The sequence below is a fragment of the Neofelis nebulosa genome, chromosome 4 (assembly GCF_028018385.1).
Source record: "Neofelis nebulosa isolate mNeoNeb1 chromosome 4, mNeoNeb1.pri, whole genome shotgun sequence".
In the NCBI taxonomy this organism is placed as follows: domain Eukaryota; kingdom Metazoa; phylum Chordata; class Mammalia; order Carnivora; family Felidae; genus Neofelis; species Neofelis nebulosa.
In genome coordinates this window covers 162,652,696-162,676,496 of record NC_080785.1, presented here as the reverse complement: position 1 = coordinate 162,676,496, position 23,801 = coordinate 162,652,696, and the positions used below count along the sequence as shown (strand labels likewise).

General features: G+C 52.6%; 1 protein-coding gene across 2 annotated transcripts in view; it reads right to left on the bottom strand.

Annotated features, from left to right (window-relative positions):
- The window catches only part of OLFM2 (olfactomedin 2), a 61,384-nt gene that overhangs the window by 22,417 nt on the left and 15,166 nt on the right, over positions 1–23,801 (bottom strand). Inside the window, exon 1 of one of the 2 annotated variants that reach the window (XM_058728113.1) lies at positions 22,142–22,488. The exons of the other annotated variant lie outside the window; for it this stretch is intronic. Coding sequence (XP_058584096.1) covers positions 22,142–22,276 — 135 coding nt within the window. The 5' untranslated portion in view covers positions 22,277–22,488. Of the gene's footprint in view, positions 1–22,141; positions 22,489–23,801 lie in introns of those variants that run through there. 2 annotated transcript variants of the gene reach the window in all.

The window sequence follows — 23,801 nt, the reverse complement described above, 5'->3', positions numbered from 1 at the left end:
ATACACATGCAAGCCGCCTGCCAATCCTGAGAGCGGCTCTCGCTTCGAAATGCATCCTGAATCCTGCCCAGTACACCCAATCTCCACGTGCAGCCCCCATCGCTCTGCAAGGCTCGCTCTGCTACAGTTTGCACATAAAATGTACTACCCCTTGATCCTACATTAAAATGTATCTTGTTTCGGGGCGCCTGGGTGGCTCAGTCGGTGGGCGGCCGACTTCGGCTCAGGTCATGATCTCGCGGTCCGTGAGTTCGAGCCCCGCGTCAGGCTCTGTGCTGACAGCTCAGAGCCTGGAGCCTGTTTCGGATTCTGTGTCTCCCTCTCTCTGACCCTCCCCCGTTCATGCTTTGTCTCTCTCTGTCTCAAAAATAAATAAACGTTAAAAATTAAAAAAAAAATGTATCTTGTTTCTTGCGTGTCTCCCCCATGATACCGTCAGTTCCCCAAGGGCAGGGATGTTTATCGCTGTGTTCTCCAACCAGAACAGTGCCCGGGACATAGTACGTGCCCAATAAACATTTCTGGAATTAAAGAACGAATTATTGAATGCATTCACTTAGAGATAGCTTTAATTACCTCTTTCTCTTACAGCTTTACAGTCAGAATCTACTCCCTTCTCCCTTCTCCCCATCTCATCTCCCCAGGGCAGTCGCCTCTGCCTTGGTCCCCCTGCGGCCACCCTCGCTCCACAGCAGCCAGAGGGTGTCTGTGAGCAGCTGAGTCAGGCCATATGCTTCCTCTGTTCAGAACCCTCCATGACTCCCACCTCCCCTGAGTAAAAGCCCAAATCCTCACCACTGCCCACAGGACCCGTCCCCTCCCTGCCCTGTCCCCATACCCCTCTCTCCCCCTCCCTCCCTCTGCTCCAGTCACAGGAGTCTCCTCCCTGTTCCTGCGACACCTCAAGCCCGCTTCTTCTATCTCAAGTCTCAAGACTGGCTATTCCTTTGGAATGTCCTTCCGCCTCCTCCAAATCTTTACTCAAATGTCATTGTTTCCAGAGCCCTTCCTGGACGGCTCCCCCACCAGTCAGAACTATAAGTGTCTCAGCATTACCCACCCCCTCTCTACCTTACCAACTTCTGACACACTACCTCATCTGTGTGCTGATTTCGTGTGCCATCGTTCTTCCCTCCAGAATGCCGGGCAGGGATGATTTTGATCTGTTTTTGTTCACTGCTGTGTCGCCCGCACCTACAATAGCACCTTACACACAACAGGTACTTGGTATTTGGCTTGTGAGTTTTTTAAATTCCGCACGGCCACCCTAGGAGGCAGTGACTCTCAGTGTTCCCCTTACGCAGACGAGGAAACCAAGGCCCAGAGGGAAGCCATGGGAAGGCCCAGGAGCTGGGAGCGTGGGCGTTTCTATGGTGTGTGCGACTGTGTGTGCTGGTCTGAGCCCGAGGGGCTGTATCTGCCTGAATGTGAACACAGGAGGCTGCCCCGGACATGTTCAAGCAGATTTTGCATGTGAGTGTCTGTGTGTGGAAGGGGGGCAGTGGGCCAGACCGCAGGCAGGTGCAAACGCGCATCTGCGTCCTTGCTGTGTGAGTATGTGTGTGTGACAGTGTCCTGGAGGATGGAGATTTGTGCACCCATAGCCAGGCGGTGTGCGTGCGTGTGTGGAGGGGTAGCTCTGGGAGGCTTGGCTGGGGTTGGAACTGAACTTGAAGGAAATTGGTGGGTGAGGGAAGAACCCCATCAGCCACAGGCCTGTTATTTATAGACGGATCTTGGTTCATAAATTCCGAATTTTTTTTTTTTTATCTCTCTCACTGCCAGGCCCCTATAAATATTCATGAGCTTCCTGCCTCGGAATATTTAAGTAGTCGAAAGGAGGAGTGGGTGGACCGTGAGGGGAAGGAGAGGGTCTCCCGTGGCATTGGGAGGACACGCGGGTGGGGAGAACGGGGGTCTCTCTGGATTTGCCTTCTCCCCTCCGGGCTCCCCTTCCAAGCTGCAGCTGGCAAGACGGGGAAGGTTCTCAGCCAATACAGAGATCTCCCAATGCCTATTATTATTCTTTCCCAGTGTCTGTGGAAAAATACCGCCCACTCCGGGGGCAGAGAAGGTGTCTGCGCTGTTTTCTCAGCTCTGGCTTGGAAACTCGTTACCCTGGGACCCCCAGCTCAGGAGGGAGGGGCAGGCCCCTCAGATGTGCCAGGAGGTAAGGGAGCTCTGCAGGCAAACCACGGGGAGGGCATGTGTGGCCCCCTGCCTGGTCCCAAGGAGAGGGGTGGGTCATAAAGACTGGTCCATACGGGAGGAGATCAAGCGTGCGTGTGTGAGTGTGTAACTCTCTAGACGTGTTAGAAACTGGGGCAGTCAATACAACTGTTCACAACTTTCCCGCCTCTTCTCTCTCGGGCCCAGATAGAACTGTGCTTCCCCGGTGTGGCCCCGTGACTCCCTTTAGCCAACGCCGTGTGTTAGTGACTTCCCGGTGACAGCGTTAAGAGCCGTGGAAGCGCGTGTTGATGAGAAACCTCTGTCAGCTGGGGTCCCCAGATGACCACAGGAGGCAGAGACGCCCCCCCCTCAACTGCCTGCAGCACGAGCTCATTTGATGAGTGTGATGGACGTGGGGCACGTCTGTGTGTGGCCAAGAACGCACAGCTGTGCATAGTCTTTTATAAGCCTGAGTGTGTGAGCACGAGCAAGTGTATGCACTTACACAAATCCGTGTATAAAGCAGGGATGAGTCAGAGTGTGCTCGACTGCACCTGGTGGGGGGTTAATGTGAATGTGGAAGGCGAGGCACTGAACGCACACCCTCCAGGGGGCGCTGTTCTCAGAGCACAACACTCCCTCTAGAATCCTGCCGCTTCGCGGATGTGAAAATGTCATCGTGTGGGAGGCTGCGTCTGAGCGTGCTGCCTAGGTTGGCTGAGAGCGTGTATGTGTGCCCAAGGATCTGTGTGTGGCTGCTGTGTCACTGTCCATGTCCGTGCAAGACATGTCACTGTGTGTTTGAGACACAGGCGTGGGTTTGGGGCTGTGTGTGTGTGTGTGTGTGTGTGTCTACCGCAGTGTGAATGTGTGAGCCCCTGTGTGTTACGTGCCTGTGTGGAATGCAGGTATTGTTCTAGTCTGCATCAGAGTGGCCACCATCAACATGGAGGCAGGGACGGCCACCCTGGGCATTCCCAAGCTGTCGGCTCTACTGAGCGTGTTTCTGGGCTCAGGCGCCTGCACTGGCTCAAACTCGGGTCCTAGGATGACCTTACACTGGAAAATAATTCACTTCCTCTTATTAGTCCTGGGACACACCGTGTCATTTGCAATGGGCATTAATCACAGAGGGACCCAACAGTTTCAGGGAAGTGTCTCAACAACTAGAGAGATCCCCACAGGGCAAACCTGATGTGAGTGTGTAATTCAACTCCCCCAAGATAAGCCTATTTTTCGTTTCTGTTGTCATTAGCTCTGCTCTGCTCTATCTCAGGACCTGGGTTTGGCTTTGTCTAGCTCAAGCTTCCACCGTAGCCCTGGTTCACCCAGGACTTGCATTTGTTCCTGATTTCCTGGGACCAGGTTTATCTTTGGTCTATCCCTGGACCCAAGTTCAGCCTTTGTCTACCCAGGGTTTGGGCCTGACCCTCATCTGTCTCAGAGTCAACCATGGAGTATCTTAAGACCTCAGGGGTGTCTCCCTGTTCTGTCCCAGGACTTGAATTAATCCCCAGTCTTGGAACCCAAGTTGAGCCTGGTCTATCTCAGAACTCAGTTTCCCCCGCATCTATCTCAGTATATGGGTCCACCTTGCCTGAGCTCGACCTTCACAATTGGGTGAGAAATCTACTAGCTGAAGGTTCCTCTTCTCAGCATCTCCCCACTCACGGAGCGCTGCCCCCCCCTGGAGCTCAGGCTTCTGGGATGGATGTCCACTGCAACTGATTGTCATGCTCCAGGATCAATGAGGGTAGGGGGACTTGATTTTTCTGACACCATTATCTAAAATTCATCAAAGTGGATTTTATGGGTATTCTTCAAGGATTATTACAAGGCTTTCTTGATGGGCTATTATAAACAGCATTAATCTTCAAGAAAGGGGGACTTTACGACAACCCATCACAAGTCTTACCTCATAAATCCTGGACTTGGACATTCCCCCAGATGAGCTCTCACTAGGCTCAGAGGTCACACCTCAGGCCAGGAGTTCAAGAGGGGACTTTGAAGAAGGCTTTCCTCATGGTGTGTACCATGGGGAAGGCCGGCACACCATCACAAGGCAACCTGAGTGAAGAAGAAAGACTACACATTCTCTATTCTCCTCCAACCTTCCCTGATTTCCCAGGGAAAGTAAGAGCCATGACATGGAATCCCTCTTCTCCTGCCATTATTTGCAAACTTCTTCCCCCTCCTGGTCCTTACCTCCTGTAACAGAGGAGGAGCTGTCCTTCATCGTAAGGTTCATGCAGCTAATCTTGTTTTGGCCCTTTTCTTCTGTCTTGGGAGTCTTATACAATCAATATCCTGTCTTTGTCTTGCATATTCAACTTCTCCCTCCCAGGCAGAACTTTCTCATTAGTTTTTAAATAAACTCAAGCCTCCCTTATTAAAAAACTAAAATGCCTCACTTGATTCCTCCTTCCATCTGTCTCCCACTTCTCTCCTCTTCCCAGTTGCCTACACTAACTGCCTCTATTTCCTCCCTTTCTGAACTCCCTCCTCCACCATTCCTATCTCGTTTCTGACCCCATCATACCGCCAACGCAACTCTTGCAAAGTCCACCAATGGCCTCCACGTTTCTAAATCCAATGGATGCTTTTCAGCCCGCCATCTTTCTTGACCTCTCCACAGGATTTCACTCTGTTGCCTTCTCTCTCTTTCTTGATACATTTCCTTCCCTTGGATGCCATGACACATGCTTACATGGTTCCTTCCTACCTCAATGCACCTCCTTTTTATCTTCCTCCACCTAGCCGTTGAGTGTTACTCCAGACCAGGGATTCTCAACCTCAGCACTGTTGATATTTTGGCTGGATAACAATTCTGTGCCCTGTAGGATGTTTAACAGCTTCCACCCACTAGACACCATTAGTACCTCCTCCTAGTTGTGACAATGAAACATCTCCAGACATTGCCAAATGTCTCCTGAGTGTGAAATTGCCTCCTAGTTGAGAGCCACTTCCCCTTGCCAAGCTTCCATCACCACCTGCATGCATAAATGTCCTCAGAACTCCAAACCCATTTATACCTCTGACTCTTTGACCTGCCCCACCCCCTCAGAGGTCTCGAAAGCATCTCAATCCCAACACACTCAAATGAAATGCAAGATCTCCTCTCCTGAGCTTAACTCTCATCATCCTCACAGCATCCCCCCTCCCACTGCTTCCAAGTCAGATGCCCAGGCATTATCCTCACCCCCATTTTTATTCCCTCACCAAGTCTAGTTGACTTTAACTCCTCAATACTTTGTGTTCATGCATGGTTGTTCATCTTTATGGACTGAATGACTGTCTATCACTCAATAGTCCAACTGAGTCCAAATGGTCCACCCTCACACTTCAGAAAGTCCATCTGGTCTACCTTGATGGACCCTTTCCCTTGAAAGTCCACTCTACACATGAGAACCTCAGGGAACTCTCACAATGCACATCTGATCATAACATCCTCCCAACCCAAACCTCATCGGTATATTCCCTTTGTTCTTAGGATACAGACAAAACTCCTTAACATACTAATGAAGCCTTGTGGGTCTACTCTTTACTTACCTCTTCTTTCATCCCACACAGTCTCTCCCCTCCAAGGTCTTCTTCAACGTTTTTTTGTTTTGGTTTTTTTTTTATTTATTTTTGGGACAGAGAGAGACAGAGCATGAACGGGGGAGGGGCAGAGAGAGAGGGAGACACAGAATCGGAAACAGGCTCCAGGCTCCGAGCCATCAGCCCAGAGCCCGACGCGGGGCTCGAACTCACGGACCGCGAGATCGTGACCTGGCTGAAGTCGGACGCTTAACCGACTGCGCCACCCAGGCGCCCCTCCAAGGTCTTCTTTAGTCTGTCATACTTTCTCTCACCCCAGGGCCTTTGCATAAGCAGTTCCCGCTGCCCAGAGCGCCCTTGCTCTCAGCTTCAGATCCCAGCTCTTGCTTCCTCCAACCTTTCAGATTAGATCAGATCCCCTTATTAGAAGCTCCTATAACACCAGGGATCTTTTCCTCATAGCTGCTGTCACAGCCACCATTTATATTTATTCGTGAATATTGGATTACCTGTCTCCCTATTTTGAAGGAAGCCCCATGTACTCTGTCTGCTTGGCTCACCATCTTCTCTCCTGTGATGTATATATTAGGTCCTCAGAAGTACTTGTTGAATAAATACATGGCTAGAAAAATGGCCCCAACTGCTTTCAGGATCAAGCTTGTCTTGCCCTGGCATTTGAGGCTCTCCATCACCTTGAGGACTGAACTCTCAGTCTATGTAAAGGTCAGAGCAGACACCAAAGGGCACCAGATGCCAAATGGAGAATAATAGTTCAGCAGAAGCAGGAAGTCAAAGATAAGGGATGACCCAGAGAATACAGGGTCCCCCCTGGGATGGAGGGAATCTTGGGAAGACACTGGCTTTCCATAGAGCACAAAACGGGGTGCAGACCATTATCTCTTCCTGGCTATTAAGGGGCAGGGTGACCCAGAGGACATCTGGTCCCTTCTTCTTTTAGAAATTCTCCTTAGGATTCATGTTTCCCTGCAGCTACCATTGCCTTCCTATGTTCCTTTTTCTCATCCCTCACATATCATCCATCAGCAATCCTGGTGGCTCTACTTAAGACATATGCCAAATCTGCCCACTGCTCACCATTCTGGATGCTTCTATTCTGGCCCAGCCACCACTGGCTTTTGCTTGGACTATTGCAGTTACCTCCTCCCTGATCTCCCCACTCCCACCCTCACTCCCTGAAACCCATTCCCTAACAAGGAAGTTAGAGGGATCTTTAAACAACATGAGTCAGATGATGGCACTTTTCCCCTCTGCCGCTGTCCAACAGTTTCACGTTGCATTTAGAATAAAAACTGATAACGCTCTTTGGCCTGTGAGGCCCTGTCTGCAGGGGACCCTGCTGACCTGTACAACCCCATCCCCTCCTTCTCTCAAGCCAGCCAGGTCCTGTCTTTCCAGAAAGGCACCAAACCTGTTCCCATGTCAGGGCATTTGCACTTGTTAGCTCATGCTCCCAGGACGCTCTTCTCGCACACTTTCCATGACCGAACTCCCTCTCATCTGTCAAGTCTCTGCTCAAAGGTCACCTCCCCCAAATTCCAGTGATAATACGAATAACTTCTGGGGACCTACTGTACACCATGGTGAAAATAGTTAACGATGATGTGTTATATACTCAAAAGTTGCTAGGAGAGTAGATCTTGAAGTGTCACCAAACACATAACACACACACGCACACACACACACACACACACACGCGTGAGCGCGCACAAAGGTAATTATAACCCTACTGTGGTGATCGTTTCACAATATGCACATGTATAAAATCACATTGTTGTATACCTTAAACTTACACAATGTTATGTGCCAATTATATCTCATTAAAGATGGAAAAAAATGTCACCTCCCCAGAGAGCCTACCGAGACGTCCTGACAAAATGAGGCTCCCTGGTTACTTTCTTTCACGTCTCCTCATTGTTTTCTTTACAGCGCTTGCCTATCCAACACGAACTTGTTTATTTGTTTGCTTACGTGTTTGTTGTGTGTCCAGTAGAAAATACACATGATAAGACTGAAACAGATCCATCCTGTTCACAGCTGCATCTCGGCACCTACAACAGTGCCCGGGACTCCAGGCACTCAATCAGTTTGTCCAGTGAATGAATGAATGCGTAGGTGATGGTGTCTATCATGGTCTCCCCTCCCAGTACTCTTTCCAAAAGAAGGCTCCTACCTGTAAATCCCTACTGAGAAAGACACCTCCATAACCACATGTTCCCAGGTGCCCGAGGCGTCCAGTCTCAGCCAACTGGACAAGTGGATTCCTGATACACATTGAAAGAGGCAAGTTCTCCAGTTGAGGGAGATGGAATTGGAACATGGAGGTCAAGGCAATTAAAAGGTGTGGAGCTGGGGCGCCTGGATGGCTCAGTCAGTTGAGTGTTCAACTCTCGATTTTGGCTTAGGTCATGATCTCATGGTTGTGGGATCAAGCTCTAGGATGGGCTCCACACTGAGCATGGAACTTGCTTGGGATTCTCTCTGGCCCTCTCTCTCTGCCCCTCCCCCACTAGTGCTCTATGTTTGTCAAAAATAAACATGAAAATAATAAGTAAGTAAGTAAGTAAATAAATACATAAAAGGTGTGGAGCCTGGAGCTGAAGGTGCCCGGGGGATCAGGGGCTACAGAAACCCAGAGCTGGAGCGAGGGGGTCCCAGAGTGGAGGGGGACAGGAGAGTGGGGACTCTCTCCTGAGTCCAAAGTAACCCTGCCTCTGCCACTATCCCTCGTCCTGTTTTAACTCTCTGCACAGTGCGATTACGGATAACAATTTCTTGCTTGTTTCTGGTCTCTTGTCACTAAAATGCCAGCTCCATGAGAGCAAGTGTCCCGTCTTATCTACCCGGCACATAGTAGGTGCACAGTAAATATTTGCTGACTGAAGTGATAAGTGAGTGAGGGAGTGATGGCTTTCCAAGGCCCTGGAGCCCCAGGTATTGGGTTGTGTGAGATTCCTTGCATTCCCTACCTAAAGGTCCTCTTAAACTAGGCCATTTTAAGGGGCTTTCTATTCCAAACACACTCTCTGACACCCACCCACCCCAGGCAGACAGATCAAACCATGATGCTTAGAGGCAAATGAGAATAAACAGAGATGTCAGGGAAGAGCCAACCAATGAGAAAGGAAATCATGGATTTCAAGGACTGACTCTCTCAAGCGAGAGCAGGAGAGAAACAGGTGAAGCTGGAAGGCCGGAGGGACACTGCTGTGGGTGCCAGGACAGGACAGGCAGGGGGGATGACAGAAAAGGCTGGAGAACTGGATACAAAGAACCAGGATCTCTTTGCATTTTAAGGTGAATATTCGTAATGGTAATAACGATTCTATCCAATGATAATGATGGTCCCTAACATTCACTGAGCTCTTCCTTGTCCCAGGCATTCTAAGCCCTTTGTCAGCACTGGCCACCATAATTATCTCTGATGGCAGGGGAGAATCTCAGTTGAGACGTCTGGTGAGTGAGGCTGGGCTCAGGGCACTATATTCCTGGATGGCATTGCCGGGTCACCCTGGTGCCCATGTGACTGTCTGGATTTCCCCTCCTTGTTCTTCCGAAAAGGGCCTGGGGGCAGTTCCAAGGCCAGTCCTCTGGCTTTGAGATCTCACTTTGCCAGGAGTCCAGAGAACTGGCAGGGGGAGGAGAGAATTGGTCATTCACTTCCCTAAATAGTAGCATGTGGATATTAGGATACACAGGAGTTCTCTGACTGTGTGGGCATCTGTGTGTGTCTACAGGCACCTGTGACCATCTATGTTCTGGGCATACATGGAACATCTGGACACATCTGTGACTAGTCATAATAGAGTGCACGGCAGCGTAAATCCAGGCAAATGCTGGTGCACGGCAGTGAAGAAGTGCAAGCAACTGTCGCCCATGGCCATGAACAGTCCCTTCACTTGACACGTTCCTAAGTGTTCTACTCCCATATGTTCTGTGAACAAGTCATGAGCCCACAAGTCAATCTGCATAGCTGCTCTTTTTACGTGTACCCCGGGTATACTTGTGTCTATTTGCTTTTTCCTCAAACATTCATGGCCACGTGTGGCTCTACAGACGTATATGTAAATGTATATTGCTTATACCCACAAACAGCTCTGCCACCGTGTGAAATCACCCAGGTGAACACCTCCCTATAAATACCCATGACCTTCTGTGTGACCCCATGTGCAGGTCGACCCAGAAGCCACACACCTTACACATCTGTGTCTATTCAAGAATACCAGGGGTACCTGGGTGGCTCAGTCAGCTAAGCGCCTAATCGTGGGTTTCGGCTCAGGTCATGATCTCATGGTTCGTGAGATCGAGCCCCGCGTAGGGCTCCGCACTGACATCACAGAGCCTGCTTAGGATTCTCTTTCCCGGGGTGCCTGGGTGGCACAGTTGGTTAAGCGCTGGACTCTTGATTTCAGCTCAGGTCATGATCTCATGGTTTGTGGTGAGTTCGAGCCCCATGTCGGGCTCTGTGTTGAGAGCGCAGAGCCTGCTTGGGATTCTCTCTCTCTCTCTCTCTCTCTCTCAAAATAAATAAACTTAAAAAAATGGATTCTAGGGGCGCCTGGGTGGCTCAGTGTCCGACTTTGGCTCAGGTCATGATTTCTCAGCCTGTGGGTTCGAGCCTCGCGTTGGGCTCTGTGCTGACAGCTCAGAGTTGGGAGCTTCTGTGTCTCCCTCTCTCTCTGCCCCTCCCCGACTCATGCTCTGTCTCTCTCTCTCTCTTTAAATTAAATAAACTTTAAAAAAATTTTAAAGGATTCTCTCTCTGCCCCTCTCCCACTCTGTCTCAAAATAAATTAACTTTAAATTAAATTTTTTAAGATGTTTATTCATTTTTGAGAGAGAAAGACAAAGCAGGAGTGGGGGGAGGGACAGATAGAGAGGGGAGACACAGAATCTGAAGCAGGCTCCAGGTTCTGAGCTGTCAGCACAGAGCCCGACGCGGGGCTCGAACTCACAAACCACGAGATCATGACCTCAGCCAAAGTCGGACGCTTAACCGACTAAGCCACCCAGGCGTCCCTGAAAAAAATTTTTTTAAAAGAATACTCATGCTCTTCCTAATTCCCTATGTCCGTTTGTGTCTACCTGTATCCATCAACATTCTGTCAGTAGGAACTGACATCTGTGTATATTCTGTCAGCTGCACTCTTAGGTCTCCCTGACTAACTCATTAGCATTGCAGTCAGTCCTGAAATATTCCTGCAGAATTTATGCTTTACTAATAAACCTGGTGTCCTGCTGAGGTCACATGCTGCTTACAAGGGCTAATGGAGCCAGCCACAGCCAGCAGCTTTGGGGAATCCTGGCATCCTGGAATAGCCAGAGAATGCACTCACTATAATGAGCAAACTCCTCTTCCTTCTCACTGCACCAAGTGTCCCAGCCAGCACCTGTCGAGATATGTTTATGGTCCCTACATTACCCTGGCATCACTCACACAGAAGACTGCATCTCCAGATCTGTCATTGTACTGAAGGCTGCATCACTCATCAGGGTACTACACTGAGGGCTGCATCAACAGACTTGTCATTACACTGAAGGCTGCATTACCCTGTTGGGCATCACACTGAGGGTTGCATCATCCAACCTGTCTTTATGTGAAGATGGAATCATCCTTTGAGTCATAACACTGAGGGCCCCAATCCCAGGCTGAGCATTATACTGAGGGCTTTGTAACTAGAAAGTAAAACTTGAGAAGCGACATTCTCCTTCCGCATTGATAACTCCTCTGTGTGGGGTGAGAAGGGGCAGGCGGAGGCGAGGCTGAGAAGTAATCCGAAGGGAACTGTAGGACTACAGCAATGGGGGAACTGGGGACTCTGAAGCTATGCACTGGGGAAGGGTAGCCACAGAGTTGAAAATAGTACATCAAGAGTTGGGGAAATTGGGGCACGTGGGTGGCTCGGTCGGTTAAGCATCTGACTTCGGCTCAGGTCATGGTCTCGCGGTTCGTGGGTTTGAGCCCCGTGTCGGGCTCTGTGCTGACAGCTCAGAGCCTGCAGCCTGCTTAGAATTTCGTGTGTGTGTGTGTGTGTGTGTGTGTGTGTATGTGTGTGTGTCTGCCCCTCCCCCTCTTTCTCTCTCTCTCAAAAATAAATAAACAAACATTAAAATAATAATAATAAGAGTTGGAACTCAACCCTTCTGATCCACCAGTGCTGAAGGGGCTGGGGAGATTCAGAGTGTGTAGCTGAAGGGGTCCCTGACTAGCTCCTCCTGGAAGCTATAGATACTGTCATTGCTCCACTATTCCTGCCAGGGAGGCCTACAAGATGTATCTTGCCATGCCCTTGGGGATAGATGTCTAACCTGTAAGTGTAGACCTTCATAGCACAGGACATGAGCCATGTTATGGCAGGTCCTGTCATGGGCCACATCCTCTGTTGTACTCCACACGCCCCTGTTGCACCCCGACACGCTCACACGCGCTATGCTCGGACAGTCCCATGTGAGAGACACATTCTGACCTGCTCCAGCATGCCCCATGGGCTCAGACAAAACCAGCGGCCATCCGATTCTCTTTATACAAAGGGGCATACCTGCCATGAAGACATGCCCTGTCACGTTCTAACATACTGTGACACACACGACATGTGGGTCTCCAACTGACAGGCACACGCCCCAGCAGGCTCCAGGGAAGCTGGCAGGTCTCCAGCCTCTGCCCCTGAGTCTACACATTCGTGGCCACCTTGCCCTTCCGGATGGATTGATGGGGCGGCGGGGAGAAGGCTGTTATAAATTAAACATTGAGACACCGCCTGAGCACCAGAACCTGCCATCTATTCATTGGCTGGTTCTCTCCCAGGAGGCTTCGGGACCACAGGGTGGGGGAGAGGGCAGGGGAAGTGGCTCATTTAATTAATTAGTCCTAATTGAGATATCTTTGTAAATATCCCTTTATTGAAGGACACGATCCCATCATTTCCTGGGAATTTTCCGTCTCTATTTGTCTCCAGCCCCTGAGTATTGCAGAAACGACAAGAAAAGAAAGAGCAATCCAAAGGGCTGCTTGAACTCTAGTCGTGCTTCTGACAATGACAGCTGCACCAAGGGATGGGCGGGGAGGCTCGGAGAGAGACACAGAGATCCAGGCGGAGTGGCGGGAGAAGAGAGACAGGGAGATACGGGCAGAGAGAGATGAGAAAACTGAAACACGGGGCAGGAGGTAGGGCAACAGGCAAAAGGGAGATTGAACAACACCCTCAGGGCCGGGTGGCAGGCTCTGAAATGCAGGAAGACGGAGAAACTTCACGACAGGGAGACCAGAAGTGGGGACAGATGGACCGTGGCTGGGCAGACAGATCTCCCTCTGCCTTTTCCTGCCGTGCCTGGTCTGCCCATCTCTTGGGCAAAGTACCCGCTGCAGCAGCAGCAACAATCAAGCCTGATTCCTCTTTGGCCCTTGCTACCCTCCCCTTCTCTCTCCCTCCCCCAATCACCCCTGCAATCATCTCCCTTGTTCAAAACGAGCTTCCGCAGCTGCAGCCCAGACAGCTGTTCCATCTTGGAGCCAGCGCTGGGGCCTGATGGCTGGGTCCTAGAGGGAGGCCCTCCTAGGTGGCAGTGGGGGAGTACGAATAGGAGGTGGAGGAAAGGGGTTCACCTGGAGCTTGGGACCCACCCACAGCCCACCCTGGACTCCCATTAAAGCTTGGCTCCAATCCCCACCACCCCCAGGGGTCCAGATACCCCGGGGCCCCCTCTGGGGCCTTCAAGGGCTCGTGCTGGTCTGGCTCATCCTGTCCCATGCTCTGAATCCTGAACACACCCAACACTCGTTCTGGTTCTGTCCTGTCTCAATAACCCTCTCAGGTCTGAGAATTCTGGTCTCTTCCCCACCCCCTGTCAGAGTCCTGGATTGTGATACAGCAACTATGGTGATATAGAAATGGGATTCCAGAGAGAGAAACAGAGGCAGACAGAGAGATGAAAGAGATATAGAGACAGAGACACCAAGAGACAGAGATGGCAGAATCAGAGACCAAAGAAACACACAGAGACAAAGACAGAGACACATAGAGAGAACTTAGAGACCGACAGAAACATAGAGAGAAGACAGAGTATGACAAAGAGACACAGGCAGACAGAGGTAATCGCCAACATCCACTCAACAAACATTTCCTGAATGGCAACCATGTGTTGTAAATACGCAGTTAAGACAGAGAGAGGGGAATACAGTTAATAAGACAAAGATACAAGAAAAAGAATGCAGAAGCAGAGACTCAAGAGACAGAATTTAACAGCAACGAAGCATCACAGGTGCCTGGGTGGCTCAGTTGGTCAAGCGTCCGACTCTTGGTTTCGGCTCAGGTCACGATCTCATGCTTCGTGAGATCAAGCCCTGCATCAGGCTCCATGCTGACACCTCGGGATCCTCTCTCGTGCTCTCTCTCTGCCTCTCCCTGGCTCTTGCTCTCTCTCTCAGAATAAATAAATAAACTAAAAATGAGTTTAAAAAAATTAAAAAAAAACAAGATCGGGAACCAGCCTGCCCCCATAGGTGGTAGCGTCTTTACTCCCACACACAGACAGACCCAACCCCACATCAAACTCTCTTAAAGCGCCCGGGCCTCCCCCAGGTGGCTGCTTTTCTTCCTTGCCCAGCCTTGGGACTGCTCCCCACTGTTGCTTCACAAAGGCGTCAGCTGCCCAGAGTCAGAGGGGAGAATGATGCTGGGGGCACGAAAGACACCAAGAGGCAGAAACCAGAGCATCCCTCTGGAAGAAGAAGACTGTTTTAGCCACACTCAAGTGGCCCCAAGGCCTAGACCACCCTCCCTTAGTGGCTGTCCATGGTGCTGACGGGATAGGCAAAGGCTGCACCTCAAACCATTTCTTACGTTGGCCTCAGACCCAAGTAGACGGGGTCTAGGGCTGTGGTCAGGAACACCCAGTGGGCTAAGGCTGCTACCTATGTCACCACATTCTCAGACACACCACTTGCTGTCCCCACCCCGACACCTTCACACACCCTGTTCTCTTGGCCTCTCTCCCTCCACCTTACCAGCTTTGTCTCTGCCCAACTCTTACTCATCCTTCATGTCTCAGGGCAAATGTCACCTCTTCAGAGAAGCCTTCCCTGACCACCCCTTCCCAATTACATGCCTTCATGGCTCCATATCTTCTCCTTCATGACCCGTAACAAACTGTGATTACACAGCCATTTGCACCAATTCCACATTCACGATGTCTCCCTATGAAGTTTTAAGAGGGAAACGACAGTCTCCCTTGTTCACTGCTCTATTCCCAGCCTTCCCCCCCCCCCCCCCCCCCGCACAGGACTTGGCATAGAGAGGGACTCAGTGATTGCTGGTTGGGAATGACTGTGCTCTCTGGTGGCAAGACTACCCCATATCTTTATGTGGGAAGTTGGCAAAGTGCACATTCATTGGACATCCATCCAAACAGAGAAGGATTGAGAAACAAGGACACATGAAAAGAAGCTTTAAGAAACAGATGCTTCCAATCCACTGGAAAAGACTCAGGAATCACAGAAATAGTCATCAAAGTTCAGAGGTGTCATCAGGAGGAAGAAGGGGGCAGAAAGGGGGGCTGTCCCACGGGGGCAGAAAGAACAGAGACCATTCAGGAAGTACCTACTGCCCTAAATGAGAAGATCCCAGTGATAAACAAAAGGAACAAAGTGCTTGCATGGCACTTCTATTCTGTTGGTGGCAAACAATTACCAAGATGATTTCAGATAATTATGAGTGCTGGGCAGAAAATAGAACAGGTCCAAATAGCAGTGTGGGGACATTTTAGCTGGGGTGGTCAAAGAAGGTCTCTCTGAGGAGGTGACATTTGAGCCCGGACCTGAGCAGGCTACAGGAGGTTCCTGGAGGGTGGCACAGCAAATGCAAAGTTCCAGAGGCAGGAACACAAGAGGGATGGAGGAGTGGTCCGAGACCTGACTCAGGAAGGTGTGGTCTTGTAATACTAGCAATAATCATTACAATAACCAACCTTTATAGGCACCTTCCATATGTCAGGTACCCTGCTGAGCACAACGTTATATGGAACATTCCACCATTATCCCCATTTTGTGGATGAAGAAACTGAGGCTTAATGAGTTCGACCAGGGGAACCGGTTTAGATTTGGTTCCAGTGAGGTGGGCAAAAGTTCAGAGGAGGCAAATTTCACACACACAATCTAGAAGGATTTTCTAATGATTACGGGTCTTTTTAGAAGTGAAACAGGCAACTTCATATACCTTTTCTGCTCTAACCCCCTCCAGATATCCCTTCCTTTGACACTCAGAAGGAAGTAAAGGCGCCTCAGGCCAAATCCCTTTGTGACATGGACCCTTCTGGCCACACTCCTATCAACCTGGCACATTCGTCTCCAGGAACTCTGAGCTCCTTGGTCTCTCCCTGCTCACCAGGACGCCCATGACCTCTAAGACTTTGTTCATGCTGTTCCTTCTCACTCTGTCTTCACCTGGCCAATTCCTTCTCAACTGTAAGACTCGGTTTGAGTATCACCACCTCCAGAATAGCTCCATTGCACACCCTGGCTGGTTTCAGTGCCCTCCTCTGCAACCCCCATAACATTCCAGAAATATTCTTCTCACCACACAGACCATGTTGTGTCACAAGTACTGCTGAGGAGGCTGCAAACTGATTGAAGCCAGAGATGTTATTCATCGCTACATCCCATAGTCTGGGACCCTTCCCAGCACAAAGTAGGAGCTCAATAAATGTTCCCTCACACTCTGAAATGTTTAAGCAGAAATTGGAAGTCCACAGTTTAGGAGCAGGTAAATATGGTAGGTGGGGGCCAAATCCACAATATGCCTACTTTTCTCCACCCCACTGGCCCCTATCCTGGTCCAGTCCCCATCATCACTCACCTGGACCAGTACAGTGGCCTGCTCCCCAGTCTTCTGGCTCCTGCCTTCCTCCCCCGTAGTCTGCCCTCTTCCCGGGGGCCAGAGGGAAACCGAACACCTGAGCCAAGGCCTGTCCCTCTTCTGCTCAGAACTCTCCCTGGGATCCCATTTATTGAATATCTACTGTTGTTAGACTCTATGCAAGGCACCAGGGCTACGACAGTTAACAAAAATTAAAAATTGTTTTAATGTTTATTTATTTATTTATTTTTTCAACATTTTTTATTTATTTTTGGGACAGAGAGAGACAGAGCATGAACGGGGGAGGGGCAGAGAGAGAGGGAGACACAGAATCGGAAACAGGCTCCAGGCTCCGAGCCATCAGCCCAGAGCCTGACGCGGGGCTCGAACTCACGGACTGCGAGATCGTGACCTGGCTGAAGTCGGACGCTTAACCGACTGCGCCACCCAGGCGCCCCAATGTTTATTTATTTTTAAGAGAGAGAGAGAGAGGAGGGGCAGAGAGAGAGAGAGAGAGAGAGAGAGAGAATCTGAAGCAGCCTCCAAGATCTAAGCTGCCAGCACTGGAGGTGGAGCTTGAACTCACGAACTGTGAGATCATGACCTGACTCGAAGTCAGATGCTTAGCCAACTGAGCCTCCCAGTCGCCTCAACAGTTAATAAAAATTTTTTAAAAATTAATTTAAAAAATCCCTGCCCTTGGGGAGCTGACATTATGGGGGGGGGGGCAGTGAGCCAGACAACAAGATAAAAAAGTCAACTATGTGCAGTACATTAGAAAGTTAAAAGTACAACAGAGGAGAGGAAAGCATGAGGAGTTACAAGTGAAATGCAAAATCCCTACAAGGCTCCCCCACTTCCCTGCCCCCCCCCACCCTACACCGCCTCCATCTCCCCACCTCCCTGCCCTCATCTCCCCTTTCGCTCACTCTGCTTCAGCCACTGGTTTCCTCGGTTTCTCCAACATTTCAGGCATATTCCCACCTCAGGGCCTTTGCACTTGCTCTTCCCTCTGCTTGTAACTCTCTTTCTTTAGATACGAGCCCTCTCGCAATTTCTTCAGATCTTTGCTCAACTGCCACCCGCTCAGAAAGGTCACTCCATCTTACAATAATCCCCTATCACACTCCACTCCCCCTATACTGCTCTATGCTTCTTCATAGTCCATGTATCACCATCTAAAATAAAGATTTATCTATATACTTATTTATTTCTCCCTGTCCCTGCTCTAGAATGCCAGTGCCCTGAGGACAAGGATATCTGTCTGTTTTGTTCACTGTTATATCCCAGGCACCTAGAATAGTGCCTAGCACATTGTACACGCTCAGTAAGTATTTGTTAAATAAATGGGCGAATGAACCAATGGAGATACCCTCTAAGAATTCTTGTTACTTAGGATAAGAGGGGGGAAGGATGAGCAGGCTGGGGTACTATTTATGGCTGTTCACAAATATCTGCCTACTCCTCTTTGTTCTGGTCATGGTAGGACCACACTTCCCACCCTCTTTGAAGTTAGGCATGTCACCTGTGTTGACCAATGAAATGTGAGCAAAAGTAACATTCCAGGGTAGAGCTTTAAGACCTGATGGGGGCTTGCTGCGCCTACCTTTTTCTGTCTCAATGATCATGTCACCACAGAGCCTCCAACATCCCAGGTCCCTGAATGACTACTATGGACAAAGTTCTCCAGCCAACAATGGATACATAGTGCCAGGGAGAAATACATCTATGTTGTATCAAACCACTGAGAACTGGCTGCTTATTACCACAGTGTAACTTGACCTGTTAGATACTGACACAAAGTATCTGGGGCCTTCCCCCCACTCCCCACCCCCCTGGGAAACTGTCAAGGAAAGACATGGATTCTGAGCTTTGGTTCTTCACAGGAAATCCTCAAAGAGCCTCTTGTGGATGGCTGCTTAGACCCTCCCCATTCCTCCCATGGGGAAAAGGGTCTTCCCCAAACAGAACAACTCTTCTCTCCCCTTCCTTTTTCCAGCCCTTAAAGAGGGGTGAGTGGATGGGCAAAGACATAACATATAAGATCCAGGTAACTGTCTTCAGGTGCTGTAATGACAGCAGCCGCTGGCAAGGGGCTGACAGTTCTTAGTCTGGTTCTGGATTTACAACCCCCAGGTGAGAAGTCATTCCGCTGAAGGCTCCCATCCCACGGGGATGGTTTATGGCTGAGAGATGGCCAAAGGGAGTAGTGGTGGTGGCAGCTTCCTCCCTGCCTCCTTCCAGAAATGGCCTGGAACAGCACCCTTAGAATTCTTAAAAAGAATGCTAAGCTGCCTCTCCAGAACGAATCAGGGAGGGAGAGCCCGAGATGAGAATGGCCAGAGGGTCTGGGCTCACCCCCACCTCACCACTGAGGCCCTTTATTAAGTCAAAATCAGCACCCAGTCTTCTGCCTTAGAACTGGGGATTTCGCTCCCTGGGTTCAGTTAAACCATGTTGGTGGTCTACGCTCTTCTACAACTCTTTCTTATGGAGCATCTCAAATGTTCCCCTCCATCCTTAGGAGGGTGGATTCTTGATCTAGACACCGGACAAATATTTATTCTGTGCCTCCTATGTGCTTGGCTACAACGACAAGCAACTCCTCCTTACGGAACACCTACTATGCACCCAGCCATTTGTGTCCATTTGAAGGTGGAATCCATGAATCTTAACGAAGATGTGATTGTTGGTTCAGTCACTTGACAAATACTTATTGTAGGCCTACTATGCATCGGGCCTTAGGGTTCACTAATGATGTCGTCTGTGGGTCCTCATGGATCCTAGGGTCTAATGGGGACTCTAAGACTCTCCTTGACTAATGAGGATATTGAAGATTAGAGAGATTAAATAATTTCCCCCAAGGGCATACTGGTAGTAAAGCCCAGGGCCAGAATTCGAACCCAGATGTGTTTGACTTAGAGTCCTATCACTAACTGATTATCTACTATGTCAGCCACTGACCTGGGGCTTTTAGGCATAAACATGCTTGACATAGAGGAGGCAATCAATAGTTTTGCTGAATAAACAAAATGGATGGCAGGATGGATATATAGAGGACAGATGAAGAGATGGTTGGATGACAGATAATGGATGGATAGAGGGATGAGTGGAACACGGATAGAGAGATGGATGGATGGATGGATGAAGAAGAAACAGATGGAAGGATGGATGGGTGGAGAGCTGGACTGTAGATCTGGCAACAGTCCTGTCAGGTAGGAATTATCATCCCCATTTTATATCTGGGATACCGCAGCTCTGAGTGGTGAAGTCACGGGCGCCCAGAGTCAAGAGCAAGTCATAGAGCAAGAAGGCTGAGAGTGGATTCCAATCTTAGTCTGCCAGACTCCCAGGATGCTTTCCAGAGTGCTCTCAGGTGACGGTGCCCTCCCCGGTCCTCCCCTAAGTCCCCTGGCATCTCACTCCACAGAGTGCTTGCGGCAAGGCTTAGTGAGACTGAGGGATGATGAGAGGGGATCGTGGAGGGAGGAAATACTACCTTTCAGCAGGTGACGGAAGCAGTGGATTGTGGTCCCATCAGCTATAGACGGGCCAGAATGGAGACCAGGTCTGTTTGGGTACATGTGTGCACACACACACACACACACACACACACTTACAAAAAACACACGGTTCACATGGGAATCCACCCACAGGCATACAAGGCAGGCACGAACACCATTCATAGGTACACGCTTCCACATATGTGCACACACTTCTAAAGACACACGTGTCTACACTTACAGGTGCACAGACACATGCAATACACAAAATCGTAACTTAGAGACATAGTCTTCCACACTTACGCACACATTCCCCACACACCGGATGCTGCCCATGTTACACGCACACGTTCACACAGACTCACGTTCTCTGAGGGTGGAGGAGGGGAATCTGGCTTCTGATTTCAATGAGACACCATCTCTCTTCCCCCTCAGAAGGCAAGAGCAAGAAAGCTGTCACAGACTCACGTGTCCAAACTCGCATGGGCACACGCAACCCAGAGTCTGGGACACAGACTGCAGACACACACTTAGGCACATCCACACCCAGACGCACTCACTCAGGGACACACTCACACGCATTCTGGGACACACCTCCACACACACAGGAAGATCCGCGTGGACCTTCACGCTGGCAAAGCTCATAAACTTTCTCCCTCAATTCGCACACAGCACTGTTCACACACCAAAACTCAGGCCTGGATAAGATGCTCCAGGATATACTCACATAATATCCCTCGATGTGGGACACACGCAGAAAGACACTTTCACACGCTGGCTTCAGTTCCGAGGATTTGGACTGAAAGCCCTCACCGGTGCCAAGCCCGGTGCCACTGCACCCTCCCCCCCCCCCCCCAGGAGCTGGGCACAGCCTGGGCATAGCGCACGGCACCCCCGTCTCCACTTGGCTTCAACCCTTGGGAGCAAAGACTTCTTTTCTTTTCAGCAAGGGGAAAGAAGGACGTGGTGTGGAGGCCACTGGGGGCTGAACGGGGGAGCTGGCGAAGTTAAGGAAACAGTGAGCAGGAGAGGGAGCTCCATGCATCCCAGTCCCACCTACTGGGAGGGGTCCCGCAAACAGACTGAAGAGGAGAAGAGATGGGAGGGGAGGACCAAGTCTGGACGAGACTGAGGGAAGTTTGTAGTGGAGGCTGACCCCTCTCCCCAGGTCACCAGGAACACCGGGAGTGATCACAATGGAGTCCCCTTGCCACCCACCCCTCCCAAAAGCTCTGTGGCCAGGGAAGCTGGAGGATGAAGGGGATAGAGGAAGATAGAATGGGATGAGGGAAGGGGCAGTCCCGTGCTTCTGGGGGCACTGTCAGCCTTCGCTCCGGCCCCCAAAGTCTGAGACCCATCGCCTCCTAGAGAGTGACAGTTCTGGGGATAAATATTCAGTACATGGTGAAGCAGGTAACCAGAAAGGAGATGCGGGGGGGGGGGGGGGGGTGGTGCGGGGGAGAGAAAAAGAAAAAAAAAAGAGATAGGTACAAAGTCAGAGACAGGGCAACAGAGATAGACACAGACAGGGAGAGACACAGAGAGGCAAACCAGAGGGAAAAGAATGGACAGAGAGAGACAGAAAAAGACAGAGAGGGAGACGGGACGACTCAGAGATGCACAGACAGGCAGAGATCCGGAAGGTGGAGACACCCGGAGAGCCCTCGGCTCCCGCATTCAGAGGCAAGGTCCCTCCCGGGCCCCCGGAATCTCCGCTCCCGCTCCGCCCCACTCAGCCGGACCGCGCTCGGTTCCGCAGCCCTCGCCGCCTCCGCCCCGGGCCGAGCGAGCCCGGTATACCGTTGGCGCTCGGACACTGCTCACTGAAAATGGGAAGCGATCATAATAATAACAAGAATAAGCGGCGCGGAGGCGGCTGGGGGTCCCGGGGCTTCTCCGCGTCCCGCCCCCAGCCCCCGGGAGGGCGCCCCCGGCCGGGTGCGCAGGGAAGCTGGGGGTGGGGGGGGCGGGGGCCCCCGGGGGCTGCTGCTGCGGCGGCGGCGGCGGCGCGGGCACCACGCCCCCCCCGGGAGCGCCCCCCGCGCGGCGGCCACTCACGATTTTCTCGGAGGCGCCCGCGCGGGACACGGTGCCGTTGAGCCCCACGAGCGAGGGCAGCGTCTGCGACATCCAGTTGGTGACCATGGCCATGGTGCTCAGCACGGCCCCGATCTTGAGCAGCGGCACCGACATCGCGCCCCCGCCTCATGCCCCGCGGCCGCCCGCCGCGCGTCCCTTCTCCGGCCCGCCGCCTGGCGCTCCGTCCCTCGCCGCCCAGCCGCCCCGGAGGCGCGAGCGCGAGCTGGGGGGCCGGGGCCCGGGCCGGCCGGGGGGCTCGGGGACGCGGGCTGCGGCTCCGCGCGCCTGGCGGGCTCCGCTTATAAAGCGCCGGCTCGGCCACCCCCCCACCCCCACCCCCACCCCCTCCCGCGCCTCCGCGCCGGGCACTTCCAGCCGCCGTGACGTCACGGCTCCTGCCCGGAGCCCGGCGGGGGCGGGGGGCGCCCAGACTTTCCCCCCCCCGCCCCCGCCCTGCCCAGGCCGCGCCGCCGCCCCGCCGGGACCGCCCCCGCCCCCCCTTCCCGCCCTGCGGCGGGAGGGGGCCCCCCGCGGCGGCGTTCCCCACCTGCCCCACCCCCACCGCCGCGGCATTCCCAGCCCCGCCCCCCAGCGGTGTTCCCGCCCCCCACCCCCCACCCCCAGCCGCCCCCCGAGGTACTCCGGGGCCACCCTCGGCGCACCGCCCCTTTCCGAGCCCTCGGCCCCCACGCACCCCTCCGGGGCCCAGCGCGCGGCCCCCACCAGCGGCCCCCCCCAGAGGCTGGCAGGGGGCCGGAGTCACAAGTCCCCACCCTCCTACGGTGAGGACGCCGACCCCGGCTCGCCGGGACCCGGGAGTGCAGGCGTCGGGGGCCCGTGGGGGCGAGACTAGGGCGCGACCGTGAACGGGCAGCCCAGGGTCTCCTCGCTCCAGGGGAAGGGGCTCCCCCGGCACCACTCTGGGGACCCCTCGGGGCTTTCGGGACCGGGGAAGCCCAGAGTGGCGGGTCCGGAGCCGGTAGACGCGAATGCTGGGATGGAGGTGCGGCAGTGGTGGCGGGGGTGGGGGTCACCCCGGCAGCGGGAGGATTTGCCACCGCACCGAGGGGCGGCATCGTAACCCGGGGCGGCTGAGAGCGAGGAGCCGGCGCCGTGCAGGCGAGTCCCCGGCGGGTCCCTCCACTCGCAACTTGAACTCGGCTGGGGGCGGGGAACTGAGCCTTCGCACCTGCCTCGCGGCCCCGGGGCTCGGGGGTGCGCCCCCTCCGCGGCGGGGGAGTGCAGAGCCGCCCCCACCCGCCCACGCACCAGCCTGCCGCGGGGGTGGCGAGGCGGCCGCGAGGAGCGCCCGGCGGGTTTTAATTTCCTCTGTTTTCCCTGCGCTCACGCCCCCTCCCGGCGTCCCCGCATCACCTCGCGCCGCCGCCCCGGCCGCCGCCGCCGCCGCCACCGCCGCCGTCGCCCGCAGCCCGCGGCCGCCGCCGTCTGGAGGCGGCGATGACTCAGGCCTTTCCCGGCCGTGGCCGCTCGCCGAGGGCTCGCCGAGGGACAAGCGCTGAACAAGGGGGTAGGGGGCTTGAACTGCCCTTCTTTCTGAGCTTAACACGGAGAGGCAGGTGCTGACCCTCTGTGACCTCCAGCAAAGACCTCTCCGCCTCAGTTTCCTCTCCTGCAATGT